Source organism: Acanthochromis polyacanthus, chromosome 1 (assembly GCF_021347895.1).
Source record: "Acanthochromis polyacanthus isolate Apoly-LR-REF ecotype Palm Island chromosome 1, KAUST_Apoly_ChrSc, whole genome shotgun sequence".
Taxonomy (NCBI): Eukaryota; Metazoa; Chordata; class Actinopteri; family Pomacentridae; genus Acanthochromis; species Acanthochromis polyacanthus.
Genome location: NC_067113.1, coordinates 26231694 through 26249576, shown reverse-complemented (window position 1 = coordinate 26249576; position 17883 = coordinate 26231694). Strand labels below are relative to the sequence as shown.

Here is a 17883-nt window from a genome sequence, read left to right as displayed (position 1 = left end):
AACAAAAGCAGCTCTGCAAGATACCAGTCAGCATGAATTCTGCTTTTACAGAAAAATAAAAAGAAACTACAAAGACGTAGCGGGATTTTAATGTCAAGGCAAATACAGATGGACAGAGATACAAGTGAGGATGGAAATTAAAGAAAAATGAGATTTTCCTGTTCTGCTACACAAAAACAAAACAAGCAAAGCAAATAAGTGAGACTCAAGTTTAACTGAGCCATTTTAAATAGTATTGAAATTAGTTTCTCCATTGGTCAGTAGAAATGGCACCCAGTCTGGAAAATATGAAAAATGAAATTAAATACAAAGTATACTGTCACTGAGGAATTCCATCGCTTACCTACAAGACACCAAATTGAAAATCGAATCCAGGTGATGGCAGACAGTTTAAGCATGAGGTAGATATTGACCAGCATGGCTGAAGCAGGTACGAAGGGCACACAGGGAGCCATGTAGGGCAGCCGCTTAGGGTTCTCTGGCTGCTGGAGGATGATGATGATCAGCAGGGCGATGAAGAGAATGAAGAAGACTAACAGCAGCAATGCCCACCAGCGACCCTCCCCGATACTGCTCGCTCCTGAAAGAAGATAAAAAGGCTTAATGTACGCTCACATCCTGTTGTTGCACTTGAGTGTGACTTTGTTAACTTCTTCTCACCGAAAATGATAAAGGAGCAGAAAGCGAAGATGAAGATGAAGAGCAGCAGCACACACACGGTGACCGTTTTGCCGGTGGCTGCAGTCGGTCGGTCCATCTTTCCAGGGAGACCGAGTCGGATCCTCAGAGTATAATAACGTGGTCCGATCAGTTTCTTCAACCGCCGGGACATGCCGCCCTCCGACTCCTCTGCTTCGATGCCAGTGGTCATATCCACCGTGCCGTAGTTGGGGTGGCTGGCAGTGTACGCGTTCTTATCTGGTTTGCCGATCAGCATCTCGTTGTCACCCAGCGACGGCAGGTTTTTGGCTCCGCAGGTGTTAGTGGGCGGACCTCCATATTCATCAGCTTCACTGGTTGGCGAGCAGGCGTCTTTCTCGCACTCAGCCAGGACGCCTTCCTTCCTCTTGTTATTCTGCTCCTCAGACAGGAAGTTGACGAAGCCGTGGATGTCGCCTTCAGGTTGGTAACGTAACAGAAGGACACAGAGGCTCACCTGCAGAGCAGGACAGGAAGGACATTATTTAGAAATTAACAGACTAACCCTCTATTACCAAAATCTGTTTCTCTTTAACTTGCTTGTGTCATAACAAGAATCATTTCTACATTTTTGTTCTGGAGTAGCCACTCTATGTGAATTAGGCTTCACTCAGTTTGGTTTCTCTTTTGTGTCTCTTCGTTTGTGTGTTTCACTATAATCATTTTTGTTTCTTTATGGTCATTTTTTTCTCTCTGCAGCCATTTTGTGCGTCTTTGCCATCACTTTTTGACTATTAGTACTTATTTTTTGTCTTTTGCCATCAATTAATTTCATTTTGCGTCCACTCCCATTCAGGTTGTGTCCACTCCCATTCATTTTGTGTCTCTTTATTGCCATTGCGTGCCATTTTGTATGTTTTGCCATCATTAATTTCTCTTTGTCATCATTCTGTCTATTGTCATCATTTTGTGCCTTTTTACGATAATGTTGGGTCTATTTGCAGTTGTTTTGTGTCTTTCTAAAGTCATTTTGTGTTTTTGTGGCATCATTTAGTGTGTCTTTACTGTCATTTATTCTAACTGTGGTCATTTTGAGTCTTTTGCCGTCATTTCATTACTCTTTGTAGTCATTTTGTGTCTCTTCATCATCATTGTATGTCTCTTTTTTTGTCATTTTGTGTGTCCATGTGGTCACTTAATACAGTAAAAGTGATGTGACTTTATGGTCAAACATTGTAAAAGAGCAAATTATTATTTGGAGTATCACAGATTTTTGATGTGGACATTATTTACATTTTTAATGGTTTCACTTTAGTCTGATGTGACAACTGTTAGTTCTGATTGTGTCGTGCACTACCAACGGTTCACTAATTTCACTCCTGCCATGCATCATAGATATACAAGTATTAAGCCAACCTTTCTACATGCCAACAACAATTGCTAAAGCTCCCTGGTATTACTGACTCTGCTAGGTCTCGCTGTTTACGTGCATTTACCAATATCTCATAATTCTATATAAATCATTTGCGGAGGGATTAGTTTCCCCAGTAAAATCCCTGCTGCTGTGAGCAATCTTTAAGAGGTCCTTGAAAGAGTGAAGCTTTTTTCACTTAATCTGAATTAAAAAAACACTCCATTCCTTTCTGCACTGTACGTGTTGTAGCATTAAGAGACAAGAAGGGCAGGAAAAACACACTTGGTTCACATTAAGAAAAATTACAGCTCAACTATCAATCGCTCTTGAGGTTATACACTGCCGAGAATAAATCTCTGTAACACCACAGAAATAATCCAGCTTCCATAAGCAGACACGCCTATGGTTTATGTATAGGTTTGTTTGCGCCATTATTATCCAGCACTCACCAGGGTATAGGCCAGCAGGGTTCCTATAGACATCATCTCTATGAGGTCTCTAAGGCTGACCAGGAGTGACAACAGAGCAGCTAGAAATCCTGACACCACACAGGCTACAGCTGGGGTCTCTGTGTAGGAAGACACATTGGCCAGGAACCTAAACGCACACAACGATTAGTAGACTGAGTTTCAGGTGCATACATGATTTAGATTCAAAAATAAACAACAGTAAATAACTGTGTGGACTCACTTAAACAGCAGGCCGTCTCCAGCCATGGCGTAGATGACCCTGGGCATCGGGAACAGGGACCCCAGGAGAGATACAGTCAGTCCGGCTATAGATCCTACTGCCACGATATACTTTGCAAACATACAGCCATGCATGGCGAACATCTCCATCAGTGGGGCGTCTGCATCGATCTCATTATACGGCACCATCAGTGTCAGTATCACAGAAACCTGGATGGAAAACGCAGTCATAGTTTTGGTTATTATTAAGAAGTTCACTAGAAATTTGATCATTTGAAAAATTTGCAAAAACAGAAGGGAATGACACAACCAGTGTGACTATACGCTAAATAAACGTACATTTTTGTTGCTTTATTTAGAGTCATTATGAGGAGAAATATCAGACACAAATATGTGGCACCTGCTTTGCTGGGAAAACAGTGACAACAAAAACACCTCATTAAAAAATGCTGCTAAAAATCACGTCTTGTAATTGAACGCATCACAACAGCTACTAAACGATAGAATCCCATCAGCATTTAGGCCTTTAAATACTGGTAAGTGTTGAGATACATTCTCACAGCTTAGCTTCTCACAGCTCGCATGTTTAGCATACTGCACATCGCATCACATGCAAAATGTATATTAGTCATGCTTCTTTGTCATTGTGTGTATGTGTGCGTGTCTGACGTGTGAAATCAAGCGGGGCCATCTGTCTCAAGTGCTGTGCTGCAAAAGAGGCGGATCTGCACGAACAGATTACAGTGAGGGAGGGATCACTGAAAAGAAAAAAGACTAACCCCACACAGACAAGAAGTTAGAGAGATCAGTTTTCATGCTAGCAACATGGCGCTCTTTCACCTTTCGTCCAATCCAGGAACAGGCTAGTACAGACAGCGAGTGTGAGCCAGTCAAATATGCTAATCTAGACGGGAATCCTGCAACAAATCCTCGTTAAACATTTGCGTTCGAGAGAGCAAAGCTGTTCCCAAACTACATCCTACAGACTCCACTTTAGCTCACTGTCAACTAGTTTGCAGATTGCACATTTACGCGGCTCCCTGCTGCGACTGAGGCTTTCCCAAAAAATTTGTTCAGCGTAACTCTTTCCCTTACCGCCCTCTTACATGAATTTGCACTGACACTCAATTAAGAGGATGAAAGGAAAATTGTACATGGAAACAGAGTGAGTGGGAACACCGAAGGAAGAACTCTTACAATCTTGGATGAAGAAGTGTGTCTCAGTAATTCAAGTGCATTGCATAATGTAAAACCAATGTCGCCAGAAAAAAAAAAGTGACATTTTATGTGTTTAATGGATTAAAGTAATTCCACAGATTGAACTGCAGCAGCTAGAGGCTCCTTGTGGGAGCAGAAAAAAGGTGTTCCAAGATGCCTACAGAGTAAGCAAGATCAAAGAAAGGTGGAGATTAAGACAGGCTTAGAAAACAGATTTCGGTGCATAAGAGAGGACGTGGAAGAATAGACTCGACTGGGAGAGAGAAAGAGAGAGGAGGATTTTGGAAAGTAGTTGAGTTTTGAAGTTGATGCAATCTTCGCCCCAGGCAGTGCTGAAAAATTCCTCATTTCTGATAGGCTGCTGTTCCACAGGACCCATAGCAACAAGCATCCAGCTCACATCAGGCAATCTGGAAGGCTGCATGCAAGAAGATCAGAGGTGATAGACGCCTACACAGTCGGAACACTCCGGAAGCATCTTCATCTTTGATCGTTCCGTCTTTTTGTTGGAAACTTCTCAACATTTGGGGTAGCAGTCTGTGTTCACGAGACAATCGATACACCTAACCACAGAAGATGAGGGTGTGACGACAGTAAATAATCAAGCGGATATATAGCTTTTCATTTTAGCTGAAATTAAAGACCATGTCACAGAACAGAGCAAGCAAAAATAACCAGAAAATGAAGTGTTGTTTCCATATCAGAGGTGAAATAGAAGCACTTTTGTCGTGGGTTTCAAAACGTTCAAAAACTATGTAGGAGTTTGAAAAAAAAAAACTGTATTGTGATTATAACCTGCATATCATCCCACAAATGAACTCCTATTTATTTGCGAAGCAGAAATGAAATCTTCTAACATTGGAATGAATGAGCCAAGCCGTTATCTCACCTCGGTGCCGCATGTTGCATGCCAAAAAACTCTAATCAGCTACGAGAAATGTGTTTGTCGGCTGCAGTGATACTTCGAGTAACGAGAATGAGCATTTTTTTAATTCTTCAAATGTCTCCAAACGACTCCTCAACGCTCAGATCCTAGTAGAGCGGGATAAATGAGGAATGCCTGTTTGTGTTTATAACATGGTTTGGAAGGTAACTCACAGAAACGTAGGCAGTGAGGCAGGTGATGAGTGAGGCAGTGATGGCATACGGGATGGAGGTGTTGGGACTCTTGGCCTCTTCTCCTGTTGTGGCGATGATGTCAAATCCGATGAAGGCATAGAAGCAGGTGGCTGCGCCCTGCATCACCTGCAACAGAGAAGAGGCGAGAGAAACAACAGTTTACATAAAGAACGCAACCAGATCGCGTTATATAATGCCGAGCCTCCTCTTGTGTTAGCTTGCATGCTTGTTATCTAATACTGTCTATATAAAGTGTTCACCTTCCTTGGATGTTTTGTCACTTTATTGCTTTTTAACATCCAAAAAGCATTTCATGTGAAAATAAAAACAGGTTTCCACAAAGTTATGTCAAAGAATAAAAACAAGAAAAAGGAAAATTAGGAATTGCCTAAGTATTTAACCTCTTCAATTCAGTGTATTGCAGATGCACTTGCTGCAATCACAGCTCTGAGCCTGTGTAGATAGGTTTCAAACGGCCTCGCACATCTGGACACTGCAGTTTCACCTCGTTTTTCTTTGCATAATTTCTCAAGCTGTTCACAGGGACTGTGAGTGAACAGTCCTTTCAAGTCAGGTCACACATTCTCAACTGTATTGAGGTCTGCGCTCTGACTCAGCCACTCCACAGCTTTCACCTTGTTGTTTTGTTGTTAAAGCATTTCTGTGTAGCTTTGGCTGTACGTCTTGCTGGAAAACAAATCTTCTCCCAAGTCGCAGTTCTTTTGCAGACTACATCAGGTTGTTCTCAAGGATTTCACTCGTTTTTGATGCACTGGTTTTACCCTCTACCTTTACAAGCACTGCAGGGCCTGCTGCAAAGAGACATCCACATACCATGATGCTGCCACCTCCATGCTTCACAGTGGGGATGGTGTGTTTGTGAGGATGTGCGGTGTTTAGTTTGTGCCAAACATAGTATTTAGTTCAATTGCCAAAAGGCTTACTTTTGGCTCCATCAGACCAAAGAACCTTCTTCCAGTTGACTTCAGAGTCTCTGTATTCGTGTATTCGGGTGACCTCTAGTCGAGATTTAATATGATTTAATATTTGCGAGTCTGCCATAAATTTTTTACTGTTGATGCCCCTGGGCAACAGTTACTGTATGCTCTCCATCTGAACCGCTGAAGCTTGTAACTGTTCTAGATTAGTTATGGGTGTCTTGGTGGCCTCAATCTCTTTCTTGCACATTTGCTTAGTTTCTGAGGATGGCCTGCTCTAGGCAGATTTACGCATGTCCATGATGGATTTAACTGTAATCCGAGGAATATTCAGTGACTTGGGTTTTTTTGTGCCTATTTCTCTGAGTTACGCTTTTCAATAACCTTTGATGGAGTTGCTTGGAGTGTTCCTTTGTTTTTATGGTGTAGTTATAGGCAGCAGTGACTGGACCTTCCAGATGCTGTTATACTAACGTCATCTGAGACACATTCACTGCACTCATGATCTCCATTTAACTAATTGTGTGACATAAATGAGTCACTTTAAAAGGAGTAAGCATTTATGCAAGTACTTATTTTGCATTATTTATCTTTAAGTAGCTGACCAAACAGTTGAGATGAATACTTTTTATTTTATTGGTGTTTGTAAGAGTGTATGCATGTGCATTCATACCCCTGACCAGCCAAAGGGCAGGAATCTCCCCTCGTCCCAGTTCTCTCCGTTGACAAAGAACAGCCCGGCGATCATCATGAACACCCACACTACGAGGTTGATGACGTTTAGCACGTTGTTGAAGCCCACAGAGTTCTTCACTCCCAAAGCCACTATCACCGTCACCAGCAGCGCTATCAGCAGCGCCAGCAGGTCTGGGTACGATTGCTCTCCTTTACCTAGAAGGAAAACATTCACACACAGAAATGGATAACGTGATACAGTATTATCCAGTGACTGTGGTGGTAGGAGGTAAGAAACTGCTCGCAAAAAAACAAACTTCATTACATCATGCGAGGATTGAATGAGCTTTTAGTATCCCACTGAGATGATTTATTGATTGATCTGGAAATTGTCACAAATTGAAAGAAAAGACCAATCATGATTACCCAGGTTACCCAAGGTAATGTTTTCAAATTGCTTGTTTTGGGTTTTGTCCAAATCTGAGAATTTAAGGAAAAGAACAGCAGTCCTCACATCTGAGAAATAGCAACAAGCAAATATTTGGTCTTTCTTCTCTAGATAAGTGCTTTGTAAAATAATCAATTCTTAAAAATGTTGTCAAAGCTGCTTTTTGTCGGTTAGCTAAATGATCACCTGACAAAATTTCATCTAAATACAGTCTCACTTGTTTGCGATATTTTGTAAAACACTCCCTAGTTTTAATGGTTTAACTGGGCAATGAGGCCAGGAAATTAAAACATCAAGTCAGTCAGACTTTGTGTTGGATCGTTTATCAGTTATTCAACATTCGTTTTAGGACAGCTGTGGAATAATTAAAGAAATTACTTTAAGCAATATCATAGAGTCAGAGTGACTCATGACACAATATTATCACAATATGTTTGGTAATGACAAGACAAGACAATCATCTATGATTAATCACAACATCTGTGAAACATATACATATAGAAAATATATAAATAGCTGAGAAAAGGGAAGATAAGGCATCATGCAACTGTAAATCCACAGCCATGTGACAAAAATTCTGGGACTTTTCGACTGAACTGCAGACAGTGTTTACACAGAGCATGGAAACTGTGGGTAGTAAAATGTCTAGTATGTAGAACCACAAATCTGTGTCTGCCCGTTTTCATAGCAATATTGATATTTGGCACCTGCATAATGTATTACAAGGCAAAGTGATATGACATTTTGCATAATCAATTTTGTGTCCCATCCCTTCTCAGCAGAGCGCATGCTGAAGAATTAGCAGCAAACACAGGAGTGAACAAGACATGAGGAATGCAGGAACAATGTTTGATATTCAATAGCGGTCAGGCCACCCTGAAACGAAGCCTATTTTCTTATGCAAAACTTTTAAAAAATGGACTTTCTCACTTTCCTGGTAATACCACAGCAGGAAACACGTATTGTATTTTGCACATCAACGGAACTATTTTTAATCAGGAAAGCTGTCATTCATACTGCAGCATTATGTTGGATTCCTAACTCCACAGCAGCATGTTGCTTGAGTACAAAGCAGTTAATAAATAATTACTTTTTAACCCAACTTAGGATTGTACATGTTTTACCAGAACCCAGCCCCTGACTGTTTGGAAAATAATGAGATATATTTTGAGCTGAGTTCCACTCTTTCCCTGGGGTGTGGAGATGCAATCATTTCTCTCCAGCAGGAAAAGGAAACATTAACTTTCCATTAGGACGTGGAACAGCTGGCCGTGCTGCACATCATGTGACTACTACCACCGCTTTGCCAGTGGCCAACAGGAAGAGAATGACAAGGCAATGTCACCGAGATAGACACACAGCTGCCACACACAAACTCCAGTGTATATAGTATTACAGTAGATTAGCAGGAAACCTCACCACGTTGCAGATTACGATCTGGAAAACTGTGTTGTATTAATCATTTAGAAATTCAAGACACTACAGCCTCTGAAACTTTCCGTAGTGACATGATGTCCAAGATAAGCAGCGAAATGTTGCTTCGATGCTTCCTGGAAATATTTAAGAAAAAAATTCTAGTATGGTTTGGACAGATGCCCAGATGGTGTTAGCATTTCATGTCAGCATTTTTATTTGAAAGATGTGCAATGATTCAAATAGAGGAGGCCACACAGAATCTTTGCTGTGATAAGCATGGCATTGGGCTTCCTTAATTCATGACTCTAAGGTACAAGCAATCTAACTACTACATAAATACTGAATAACAGTAAAGATAGAGTTTATTAAATGTGCAGTGGGTCAACTGTCAGTCAGCCCAGCAGAATGTGGATACAAGTCACGAAAGCAGGAAGCATTTGCCCTCTACAACCACAGCTACAAGAGCAGAGCTGACCTTCTTGAGAAGAGTGAGCAGAATGAGGAATAATTTGTCCCAAAGGTCACTTGGGTGAATGTCTGTTTATAGCTTTAAAGCGAAGCATTCTTGACAGATGACCTGATGACTGCGGCTGAAAGCTGATGAGCTGTGTGATTCTGAAAGTGGACTACAAATATTCCCAAGTAAACAAAATCTAAAATGGAGCAAAAAATAAATATTTTGAATTAGCTACAGATATTTCCAGTAAATGCTCTGACCTCTGACTTCCTATTGTGTAACCTAAGTTCAAGAAATCATTGGAAGTGTATCAGTAAAACCCGACCATGCAACAAAATCTGAAACTCCACTTAAATCCTCAAATCCTTTTAGAGCGCCTGCATGTTTTGATAGAAGTATACATTTGGAAACACTGTATCTATAATGTGTTGCAAGGCTTTTTGCAACATTTTGCTTAATCAATATCCCATCTATACTCAAAAGTGTGCTGAACGTAGAATTGAACAAGACATTAGAATGCAGGAACGGTTTTGGTGTTTGCTAGCTGTCAAGCCACACCAAACCTGCTCTATTCTCTTACTTAAAACATCAAAATTCTCAAATCCTGGAAAAATTACAGGCAATCAAAAAAAGTTTTAATTGTTGTCACCTTCAACTTCTGTAGCTCTCACATCATTGCCCCACTTACCCAAACCGTTGAGCGTCCCGATGTGTGAAATCATGAAGTTGCTGATACTGTGATTGGCCAGCGAGTCCGCCATGCTGCTGAGAGCCGACGCCCCCGCCGCCGTGCCAATCAGATACTCCAGGATCAAGTTCCAGCCAATGAAAAAAGCCACGCACTCGCCCACGGTCACGTAGCTGTAGGTGTAGGCCGAACCTGTGGTCTTAGGCACGCGCACGCCGAACTCTGCATAGCACACTCCTGCAGACACACGCAAATACACACACACACACATCAGTAATTTGACAGTATGATCACTAAAGTGAAAGGCTGACCTAAAGGTATTGATAGGAGAATTAAAGTAGCGCTAAGATATCCCTTAAGTGCCTCTCACATTATAGCTTTGCCCGTGTAATGTCTTTGCCCTTGTAATAATTGCACAGTTATTAAAAGGCCCTTCATATAAATCACATTGGTTTAATGCTGATAAGAATGACAGGGACTTTTACACTGTGGCTATATTCACCACAGTGTATGTGGCCTTTTTTTTTTTTTTTTTTTCCAATCGCCAAAAATGAACCATTTGCTCTGACCAAATTCTGTAAAAGCATAAATACTGAACTTCTTAGTGCAACTGGATGGTATTAGTGACTCAACCAACAGTCATGTGGTAAAAATGAAGGGACTTTTCGGCTGAACTGCAGACTAGCGACGAGACAAGCACGGAAACTGTTAGTAAAATATCTACAGTATGTGGAGCCACCATTTTATCGTAAACACTGATTATGCTGCACAAAAGACATTTTTTTGCTCCCTCTACCTCTAGCTTTGGTTGTGTTGTTTCCATAGACGTGAGGGATTTTACACTGCAGTAAAAAAAAAAAAAAAAAAAAAGCAAAAATGCGCATAAAATGAGCAGAAACTGCTTATGGTTCACTTCTGTTCACTTTACTTCATTCAGCAGTGACTTTTGGAGGTCAAACTGGCCATGGGAATCTGTTTAGTAGTTGCTATAAAGGCTCTTCACATAAATCACATTGGTTTAATAGTGATGATAATGACAGGAACCTTTATACTGCGGCTATATTCACCCGAGTTTGTGTGTGTAGCAGTAAAAGAGTCACTGCATACATGTGTGCCATAAGCTCCAGTCTGACCTGACAGTATGGAGGCCACAGCGGCGATAATGAAGGACACGATGACCCCAGGGCCGGCCATCTCCTTGGCAACCAGCCCGGAGACCACGTACATCCCCGTCCCGACGCAGCTGCCCACACCCAGCGACACCAGGTCCACCGTGGACAACACCCGGGCCAGCCTGGTCCCATGCGAGCTGGTGCCCGACATGGCCGAATCCAGCATGGACTCCACAGGTTTGGTCCTCAGGACGCGGGACGTGAAGGTGTTCCATGTCGAGCCCCACTGTATCCTGCGAGGGTCCAGCTTTCCTACCAGGCCGCTCATACTGAGGGCTGAAGGTCAAAGGGGAGGAAAATTCACAAGAAGGAGCGGAAAACGCAGGCTCTCTGCTGTTTTTCCTTAAGTTCTGTGACAGTTTTGTTTCTTTTTGTAGAGCAGCGCAGAAGAGGACTTATTCGTTATCCAAATGATGGAAGAAGATCTGATTTTGTCTTGTTCTCTGCTTCAGTGGAAAGCCATGCTAGTGTTTCCCCACATGGTGAGACAGAAAGTTACCTGAAAGACAAAAGTGGGAGGATTTATTTTTGCAGCATTTCACAGCGCATTGCCTTCTACTACTCGTCTGACACAGCGGTTACTTTTTGAGCACACATGCCAAGACATAGGAGCCCTAAGGTGCAGATGTATTACAAGTTTGTCCACCAATGAAGCGTCCCTGAATGAGAAAGCAGCTAATTAGTAATCCCCTCTCCGTACCCATGTTGCTATGGTAGCCAAGCTCATTAGCGAGAACCATAGATACAAAATCGCTTTCTTTTGTTTGTAAGAGGCAGACAGAGCATTATGTGAAAGCTTATATAATTTTAAACTTCAGCACAACTGCTTATATAACATTTCTTTGAACAAATAAAGGCCGGGCTGATGACTTCATCGTAGTGTATGCTGCCACTTCATCATCTAGCATTTGCTGAAATCAGGATTAATTTACCTGTAAGCAGCTGTGTTGAGGCTGTTAACCACCACATGCTAGCACAAGTTGTAAAAATTTATGGATTCAAATCAGGCCTAATATGAATCTAAAACACTACTACCTTATTAGCTTTATAATTAGTTTTAACAATTCATGTCCTGCAGTGTAGAATCCATGGGGCTGTATTTAAGCACATTATTTACATATCTATAACTTTACTCCATTGCTTGCAGAGTATATTGGAATTTTATGCTGTTTACCTGAATGTATTTTTTGACATCTATGGTTACAGGATTACAATATTTCATAACTCTGTAAATTAAAGGCCATAAATACATTAAATTACATAAATTGTTCACACTGAAAACAAATTTACAAATTACCTTTAAAAGCTGATAATTAAAGGTTGCCCATGCAATATTCAGAACCAGTGGATGTCGTAAGAGTACCACCGCCTCAGATCACAACAATGATCATGTCGGCCTCACCTGCCTCCTCCCTTTATTGTCATTTACAATCCAAAAGGTTGTGTACATGACAGTCAATAAAAGATAATCCCCAACCACATTCATTACCTAATGCTAGCGTTGTAAAATATACTGAAGACCATAATGACATGCTGGCAACTCAGGTAACGTTATCTTCACTTCACCTGGTTCCCCTTTTATCTGTTCCTATGTGTTCTGCTCCATGTGTGTCTGTTTTCACAGTTTATCTGTGAGTCATATCTGGCCCAGTGGACCATTCATGGATGGACTGCTGGGGGCTCTTATGTGGAAACAGACACACAAAGTCTGGAGCAACTTAGACGTAAGCAGAGAACGAGCAGTAAAGAAGAGACCTCAAAACAGCGGTAGAGACACTTACTCTGAGCTGAAATACAAATGGGTGCACATAAACTAGGTAAACAGCATAAATAAAATAGATTATTTTAAATTCTTTGGATTGGTTAGGGCGACAAATGGACACTAGAGTGCACTTTTGCATCTCTATTTTGGTGTGAGAGGTCTCCCTCTGTCTGGTTATAAGTGCGGGGAAGGCCAACAGTTTCAATGGGAGGGACTCACATGCACTAAGGTGCACTAACATGCATTCACAGTTGGACCAACTGTCACAACACAGAGCAGAGAGGTTTGGATTACAAAACAAACACAGAGGGAGTGTGGCTGCTAAGGACGCCATTACTGAACTACATATTATCTTTAGCAGATCGGTGTTTGTTTGCTGTATTTATGTTCAAAATCTTGCATATTGCACTTTCAAAAACATAAATTGATATTAAAACTAAAACAAACATAGATGTAATTAGTGTGAAAAGAGCAAAAAGTTCTTTGAAAACGTAAGAACAAAAAAGTAAATAAACTAACTCCGTACTTTGCGGGTAATTTAAGCAAAATAACAAATAACTAAATAAATAGTCTTAATACAAACTAAACCAATGTGTATGACAGAATTGAAATGATCTCAGAAGTACTTCCAATTTTTTGCTTAATTATATTAATTTTGCATTTAATGATATAATAATGTCATCCTGTCTAACATGTACTTTACTTTTGATGCTTCAACTGGATTTGCTTACTTACGTTATCATCTCACATAAAACTTTTAATACATACTTTTTTAGTCTTACTGCTACTTTTTTGAACCAATTATCTGTCCAAACATATACCTTTAGTAGTTTTTTCATGCTTAAAAAAATACATCCTTGCTTTGAAATGTAATTCAACAACAGAAATAAGTGTAAAACACAGCGGTTAACTGAAACGTGCTGAATATTATCACACATCATCAGGAAAAACAAAATCACAGGCTTTTACAGAATAATTATACCAATTGTGCACTAATAATTAAAACATTATAACAGTAGAGGCTTTGCGATACTTGTCCGCACCGTTGAAACAGTGTCCCTGATGTCACATGAGTAACACGGTGATTAGGGATGCTGTTGAACAGAGAGCTATTATCGCCATCAATTGCGGCGCGGTCCACCTCTCCGTGTCTCTCTCCTAACAGCAGTGAACTAACACTCACCATTCATCTACTCCCAACAACAAACGCAAGTTGCCGAACAAACACCCATTCAGCACACCCACACTGCCTCTCAGCTATAACATGAGCCACTCAGATGATGACTGCAATTACCCAGCTGTTTAACCAGAGCCGGCCGGGGCTGCTATTGTCGCTGCACTTAGCGGGAGTACGAGCTTGTGCGGTAGTACAGAAAATTGAAAAGGTGATTTAATTTGAGTGTGATGGTGAACGATGGGTGGGGCCGGGGGCTCTTAAACTGGCACAAGGCTTCAAGTATCCTGAAGGTGAATTATCTAGTTTTCCTGCTGAATTATAACACAGAAATGCATGACATTTGACATAAAATTGATAATATAGTAGCTCAGGTGCACATAGCAGAGTATGTGTCGGCCAATAAAATGATTGTTTGGTTTCTTTCCATTCATAGTCTCCTACAGGACATGAAAGTTTAGCCTATAAAGGCCCAGCTTATAAATCTGTATTGGTTTATGTATATGCTATATTTAGAATACTTTCACAGCTTCCTGATGGTCCTTTCTGATTGAGAAGTGGTTGTTTTATATTGGTCTGTGCTCTTTCCACAGCAGCTTCACAAATGGAGTAATTTTACTTTGCAGGAAAAATTTGCTGGATTACCTCTGCTTTAATTGAGTTGTTTGTTTGTGGTGTCTTAATGTGTGCTTTGGGTCTAAGAGACCAGCAGCTCCTGCATTCATACAGGTAAAATCCCTTTTGTCCACACAATCTGGTGACTCTGATGAGAGTAATTTAGTTGCTTTCGTTCCCTGTAGGAAAAGGACAGATGCACCTGAGCCACTGTCTATTTTATGACATTTCTTTGTTGTTCCTCTACAAGGAAATGAAGTAAATGGATTTTTGAATACATGTAAGTCAGACTCTTCCTTTAAGCTGCAACAAAATTAGTAAAGTAGTTTTTTTTTAAAAGTCAAAATGTGAATCTTCAAACTGAAAAGTGAGCTTTAGAGCAAGAGCAATCGATTTACAGATTAACATCTGCTATGCTGATGGAAACTGAGAAGTATACCATGAAGTATACCATGAAGGCAAAGCATATCTTCACAAGTACACTAGATTACTTTAGAGATAATCTTGATTGAAGACACCAACAACGGTCTACACCAAAACAGAATGACATGAAGCCTTCAGAAACCAGGATAACCACAGACAAATAAAATTTAAAAGGATTCTTGGGGCAACAGCTGAATGTCTGGCTGCATTATTGCCTCTCCATCGTGATATGGGACCTTGATTTGTACATAAATGGGGGCCAACAGTTTCAAAGGGAGGGATTCACATGCACAATGGTGCACTGACAGGCATGCACGGTTAGACCGGCAGCCAAAACAGAAAGTAGAGAAGCTTACATTATAAAACACACGCAGAGGGAGTGCGACTTCATTCTCTGCTAAGGACTCCATCACTGCAATACATATTTATGTAGTAGAGTTTGTTTGCTGACTTGGAAAGTGCACTTTTAAAAAACAAAAACCTGGTTGTAATACTGAAGTAAATTTAGATGTAACTTGTGTTTATAAAAGAATGCAGCCAACAAAAGTTACGCATAAAATAAGTTGTTGAGAAAAACATCAAGTTAAATTGAAACATCTACCGCAATGTTGATGGGAAGGAAATCTAAAGCATGAAAGTACATCTTCAAGAGATCTGGATTAGTCTGGATTAGTCTTGATTGAAGGCACCAACAAAGATCCGCAAAAAAACAGAATCATCAGAAAGCAGGATATGTTGTCTAAATGCTCAACACACATGCAGAACACTCCTAAAAATCCAATCATAATCACATACACTCAAGCACATATACAAGTGCTTATTACTCTCAACTTAGCAGAAAGTTCTTCATCAGTTCCAGTCAGTCTTATCTGTACTGTGCCAATTTACAACAGAAGTCATGTCAGGGCACTTTACATATTAAGATCAGCGACTCCTGAACTGCAGACCAAGAAACCAAAAGAAAAGAGCCACATTCATCAAACTACACTTTCATTATTGGCACAAGACTGTATAATGTTTCCCAATTACTGCAGAAAGCGTTTTCAGAAAGCTTCCTACTCAGCAAGCCGAAAACACAAGCGAACAATCTGGCACATTCACCAGACTAACAACCTGAGACCATTATTCATTGAGTCGAGCAACAATTTCGAGAATCCAAATGGCATTTCATTGTGATAATTGCAAAATATTCATACTTATACTCTAGAGCATGCTTGTGTTTAATGTAACAGCAGAACTCCATCACGACGCCTGGTTCTCTCATGTTTGACAACTAGCCTAAATGAAAATTAAACAACGCAGCTGTTCTTTAGTTAGTCGACTGCTGACTGTTAATGGACTGTCGGCGCCAAAAAAAAAACAGAAAGTCTGTAGCGTCTCACCTGCTAATCAGATGCATAACAGAAGTCTAAATGAAACTAGATATCAACAACAAATTGAATGTCTACGATTAACTTTTTGCACAGCAGTGATCTCCAACGAGATGGAAAAAGAAACAATTGCAGACACTGTGATGCATAATTTAAAACTCAAGCACACACACAAAGCAGGACTGTTTATAACTTTCACCTATGACTACAGGATGAGTGTGTGTGTGCAGACAGAAAAAGACAAAGAGATTAGAAAGAAAGGACGAGGAGGATGAGCAGACTGAAAAACAGCAAATCTGTTTTCCATTAGAGCACCGGGCTTTGATCATCCAGTTCGCTTTGTCGATAAATGTGTGTGTAAGACGGAGAGTGTGTGAAATGGCCAGACAGACTTTAAAGGCTTTAATCCGAGACGCCGACACCTACGCACGAATCCAATCACATTAATCAAAACTCTTAAAAAACAGACGACTGTGTGGAATGAAATACGGTCCGTTTGACATTGTTGTGTTTCTGGGATCTATACGACGATAAGTGCTACACAAACACACACCTGTTCATCATTCCATATCCCCCATCAAATCATGCATGCAGCTTGTTTTTCATAACATCTGTTACATTATTCTCTGGCTAGTTTCATTGACAGTGACCAGCACCTGCCCTGTGTTGAGTACGAAATATTTGAACAGTCATAGATCAACAAAACAGAGATGCACAAAGCACCGTGGCAGCAGGTGTTCCATCTGCTCTGAGCTGGAGAACTCACTGTAGCTTACTATTGCTCCCTGGGATAAAGGCTAGTCAGACAACACGGGCAAAATGTTGACAAAAGGTTGACAAAGTATCAGTTAGATGTTGTGTTTTTTCCCCCAGTTTCATCTTGCAGAACCTGATGCAGACATATTTTTATTGATACTTTTGAAGAAATACGCTTCTTTGCTTTCTAGCTGACAGAGGAGTGGATCAATAGCAGCGTGATGCCAAGAGGCAATTAGCATAGCTTAGCATAGAGACCAAGGCCTTGTCCAAAATCACCCCTTAATCCCTCAGTCACTACTCCCTACATAATGGAAAACCAATAGTTTCCTCATTAGTGATATGTGAGTCATCATTGCATCTGTAAAATGAGGCACATTGCATTGTGGGATTGCTAAGCAGAAGGTAGTGTGCATGTATTTTTTTGTTCCATTGTAGTCGCAATTCAAAGTGCACTTTTCAAAAGCCGATTGTTTCCAGTCTTGATGCAAAGCAAAGTTAACATTGGTCTTCATGCGTCACGTGCTCACAGAGTGACAATCATCTTCCCAATTACCAAAATAATTATAACATACAAATATAATAAGAAACTTTATATGTAGCACTTTAATTAACACTGTTGGAAAACAGTGGGGGGGTGGGGGGGCGGGGGTTTGGGGGCTGGGGGGGCGGTGGGGAGTCGGGTTGTGGGGGGGGGGGGGGCGTTGGTCGTGGGGGAGGTGGGGCTGTGGGCCGGTGGGGCGCCGTGGGGGTCTGCTGTGGCCCGTTCTGCTGCGCGGGCCTTGGGGCTCTGGCTGTGTCGGCGGGGGTCGCTCCGGGCTCCTGGGCTGGGTCTCCGCTCGGTGGCTCCTGCGGGGGGGCTGTGTGGACCTCCTTGGGCTGGAGGAGACAGTTCCCTCCTTTTGGTGGA

General features: G+C 41.1%; 1 protein-coding gene across 5 annotated transcripts in view; it reads right to left on the bottom strand.

The window, feature by feature from the left end:
• Window positions 1-17883, bottom strand: part of slc7a14a (solute carrier family 7 member 14a) — a 37700-nt gene that overhangs the window by 4972 nt on the left and 14845 nt on the right. For all 5 annotated transcript variants that reach the window (XM_051956719.1, XM_051956708.1, XM_022223245.2 and 2 more), the window contains 8 exons: window positions 10835-11372; window positions 9702-9938; window positions 6691-6908; window positions 5059-5205; window positions 2744-2952; window positions 2503-2650; window positions 661-1156; window positions 344-580 (listed from right to left, as the gene is read on the bottom strand). In XM_051956719.1, the coding sequence (XP_051812679.1) occupies window positions 344-580; window positions 661-1156; window positions 2503-2650; window positions 2744-2952; window positions 5059-5205; window positions 6691-6908; window positions 9702-9938; window positions 10835-11141 (1999 nt within the window). In that variant the 5' untranslated portion in view covers window positions 11142-11372. The remainder of the gene's footprint in view (window positions 1-343; window positions 581-660; window positions 1157-2502; window positions 2651-2743; window positions 2953-5058; window positions 5206-6690; window positions 6909-9701; window positions 9939-10834; window positions 11373-17883) is intronic.